This window comes from Merops nubicus, unplaced genomic scaffold (assembly GCF_000691845.1).
Source record: "Merops nubicus isolate BGI_N331 unplaced genomic scaffold, ASM69184v1 scaffold9051, whole genome shotgun sequence".
Lineage (NCBI taxonomy): Eukaryota > Metazoa > Chordata > Aves > Coraciiformes > Meropidae > Merops > Merops nubicus.
The window spans coordinates 8,454-12,076 of record NW_008588999.1 but is presented as its reverse complement, the minus strand read 5'-3'; the positions used below and the strand labels follow the sequence as shown (position 1 = coordinate 12,076).

General features: G+C 45.0%; 1 protein-coding gene across 1 annotated transcript; it reads left to right on the top strand.

Moving 5' to 3' along the window:
* Nucleotides 1–2,278: 2,278 nt before the first annotated feature.
* LOC103781717 (leucine-rich repeat, immunoglobulin-like domain and transmembrane domain-containing protein 1) lies at nucleotides 2,279–3,264 on the top strand (the record flags this gene model as incomplete). Its single annotated transcript, XM_008949438.1, has 1 exon — nucleotides 2,279–3,264. A coding segment is annotated over one exon (986 nt), but the record flags the coding sequence as incomplete, so codon positions are not given.
* Between the last annotated feature and the right edge of the window lie 359 nt (nucleotides 3,265–3,623).

The window sequence follows — 3,623 nt, the reverse complement described above, 5'->3', positions numbered from 1 at the left end:
AAAAAGATGTTTTAAGTTAGTTCAGTCACTGAAAAGACTTGCCACTGAATTATTTTATGGGTCTTCAAGACTAATGATGAGCTACTGTTAATCACTTAGTAAACATCTCTGGCAGGGAGAAGTCTGATGGGAATTCAACTGGGATTCAAATCTGCTGTGGCAAAGAAAACACAGGTTGCAAATATGCAACATTACTAATATAATAGCATAATTTTAAAATATATGTGTATATAGAAATAAAAGAGCAAAAAGCCACTGAACTGCTAAAGGTTACAATACTTTGGGGACAGTGCTTCCAAGAAATGGTTCATTTCTGATGGCCTGACAAGGTCTCTTGGGAAAATGCTCTGTGGGAGAAACACTGACCAGGTCCCTCTTCTGTGCTCGCTCCTCCTGTGGGGAAGCCTCCAAACAGCCACTGGTTTTGTGACTGATCACATTTTCGTTCGCATCCACAAGAATGGTGGGACCTAAAATTGCAGTCTTGATCCTTTAATATGTGGGGAATTAAAGGAAGAAGCCTTTGCTACACTCAAAGCAATAATCCTTAGGTTTTTGCCCCAGAGGTTCCATGTCAGGATCTGAACCTTCACCCCTGCAACCTTCCTTGAATGCTAAAGTATCCCAGGCCTGGTCCTGACTTTCACAGAGGATCCAAACTGGGCAGATAAATTGCTAAGTATGGAGCCTGATCTTCAAAGGGTTACAGGGCTCCTCAGTGCAGAGAAACAGAGAATAGAGTGCTTTTCTTTAACAGCAGCAGAACCACTTGTAATAAACATCCTTTTGGGGATCTGCACAAGCCATTGCCCTGTTGTGCATGATGTGCAGGACGTGGCAGAGCAGCTCCCCATGATGATAATGTCAACCCATCATACTGTGAACATCCCTCCTGCACTTGAAAGAGAGCCACGACAAAAAGTAAAACAAAACAGAGAATGCTTTCTTGAAAGCCTATGTTGAGTTACTCAGAGCTACCACTGAGGAAGATATATTTTGTGCCCCATTAAATCAGACTTTAGCACCTTTCAATAAAAAGTTGGTTGAAAATATATATTATTTCTCAGCAATGGCAGCTTCTGTGCCAGTGCTGTAATCTGGCTGACTAAAATGTCAGTTTTCTGAACAGAAATGAATAAAAACAGCCCCCTGTCTGTACGTATGGGGAAGTGCCACTGGAAGATCAGTAGCTTTATGGTTTTTAATAGATTCAGTAAATAATTGAATCGAAGAAGTAACTTCTGCTGCTGCTGTATTTCACTGCAATTGGAGCAAATGAATAAAAACAGCCCCCTGTCTGTATGTATGGGGAAGTGCCATTGGAAGATCAATGGCTTTATGGTTTTTAATATATTCAGTAAATAATTAAATCGAAGAAGTAACTTCTGCTGCATTTCACTGCAATTGGAGCGTGCCCTGCTTGCCAAGGCTGGGTCCTGACCCCGTGAGGGCTCACAGGGAGTTTGCATCCTGCCTTACCTTTGCCTTTCTGACATCTCCCTACTTTACCTTTCCATGGGAAAGGGGAGAGCTAGTACGTGCTCATCCTAAGGAGGTTGGTTAAATAATGAAGAAGGTGCTTTACCCTTCTCCAGGATCCCAGGTCTTTTCTTCTACACAAATAGAATGAGGCAAAAAACCCCCCTAGTTTTAGCCTCTTGGTAAACCAAGTGAGAAAACCAGCACTCAGCTGTGTACACATCATTCAGTGGTAAGTGATCAGACTTGCTTGTGTTTGGCTCAATATAAAATCCCACACTAATTTAGCAGTAAAGGGGATATTATTTTTCAGCTGTTTTTCTCTATATACTCTAGACTAGCCTGTATATGTTTTTTAGAAGAAAATCTCCACTCTTTGTGTTTTCTGTGATTCAGAGAACTGCATTTAATGTTCAAATAGATCATATTACTGCCTATTCATTCCACTCTTTTAAGTCTTGTACCCACATAAAAGCATTTAAGCTTTGTTGTTGTTGGTTTTTGTTTTGATTTGTGGTGTTTTTCTTTTTTCTTGTTCTTTCATTAAAAAAAAATTCCTGTTTTGTTTTCAAAGTGTACATCGGTTTGGATGAAACAGCATCAAATGCTTCTCATCTGTTTGGTCTGAAGCAGCGTAAATCTCAACATAATCTAATTTTAGTGTTAACCTTTTTGGAATTACTTTGGTTTTGCAATGTTCTTGGTGGCCTTAATGATTGAACCTTAACGTTTTACAAAATAGGTTATTAATTCTATTGATTAAACTTTTTCCTTATTTCGCATTTTTCCTCCCTTGCAGTTCACCAAGAGATTTCCAGCGACGGGATGAGCTGGTCTATTCTGGGCCTGCCTGTAGTCTCTTATCTCGACTCTGGAGAGTACATCTGTAAGGCAAAGAACTTTCTGGGGGCAACAGAAGCGTTCATCTCTCTCATCATCACAGACTCAGAAAGCACGGACGACCCCAGCTCTAGTGCCAAGGGCACGTGGAGTGGCAAGGCGAGCGGGATGGAAGCAGCTGCCTACAACGACAAGCTGGTGGCCAGGTATGTTATCACCACCTCCACTGTGCCTACCCTGGGGGCTGGAGTGGGCACCGGAGAGGGCCTGCCCCTTCCAGATGTGGCACAAGATGACAACCCCAGAAACCTGCTGGTGAGCCCACCCCCTGGCCAGCAGGAACCGGAGCGGATGGTGAGGTCTGTCAGGGTGATAGGAGACACTGATCAGAGTATCACCCTGGCCTGGAAGGCTCCTCTGGCAAACAGCACCACCGTGTTCAGCGTCCTCTACGCTGTCTTTGGGGAGAGAGACATGCGGCGGATCAGCGTGGAGCCAGGCAAGACCAAGGTCACCGTTTATGGGCTGCTGCCCAAGACCAAATACATCGCCTGTGTCTGCGTGAAAGGGCTCATCCCCAGAAAGGAGCAGTGCATCATATTTTCCACAGACGAAGCCGCCAGCGCGGGAGGGACCCAGAAGCTCATCAACATGGTGGTCATCAGCGTGGCCTGTGTCATTGCTGTTCCTCTGACGCTGGTGGTCTGCTGCGGGGCGCTGAAAAGGCGCTGCAAAAAATGCTTCGTGCGGAAACCCAAGGAGATTCAGGAGTCCTATGTCACCTTTGAGAGCCTGTCTCCTGGGGCCAAAGTGAAAGGTGTGGAAGGAGAATATTTGACTAGACACACTCCCGATGAGTCAAACAGGCTGCTCTCTGCCCGGTCCAGCGTGGACTCAGAAGCAATCCCAAAGACAGAGGGGCAACCTAATGAATACTTTTGCTGACAGTAATGAGGCTCGTTTTTGGCTCGATAGGTGGAAAGCCCGTGGCTGTATATACAACCCTGCTCCAGCATTGCAGGTCACCCTGCCAATGCTTCTGTCTCTGACACGTTCTGGAGGACGATGCAAAAGGGTAGATGGTGCCCAAGCTTTACAGAAACACGTCGCTCACACCACTTGGGGTTTGCTATTTTGAACCCAGTCAAAAGCTCTGTGATCGTGGCCTCGTTCTCCTGGACCAGTTCTATTTTCGTAAAATGAAGCGTGCACACTGAGTGTGAGGACACTAAGCAGCAGTTCTGAGCATGCTTGGTGTTGTTTAGTACCTGCTCTGCAATATTCTTTTATTCTCAGCTCTTTTG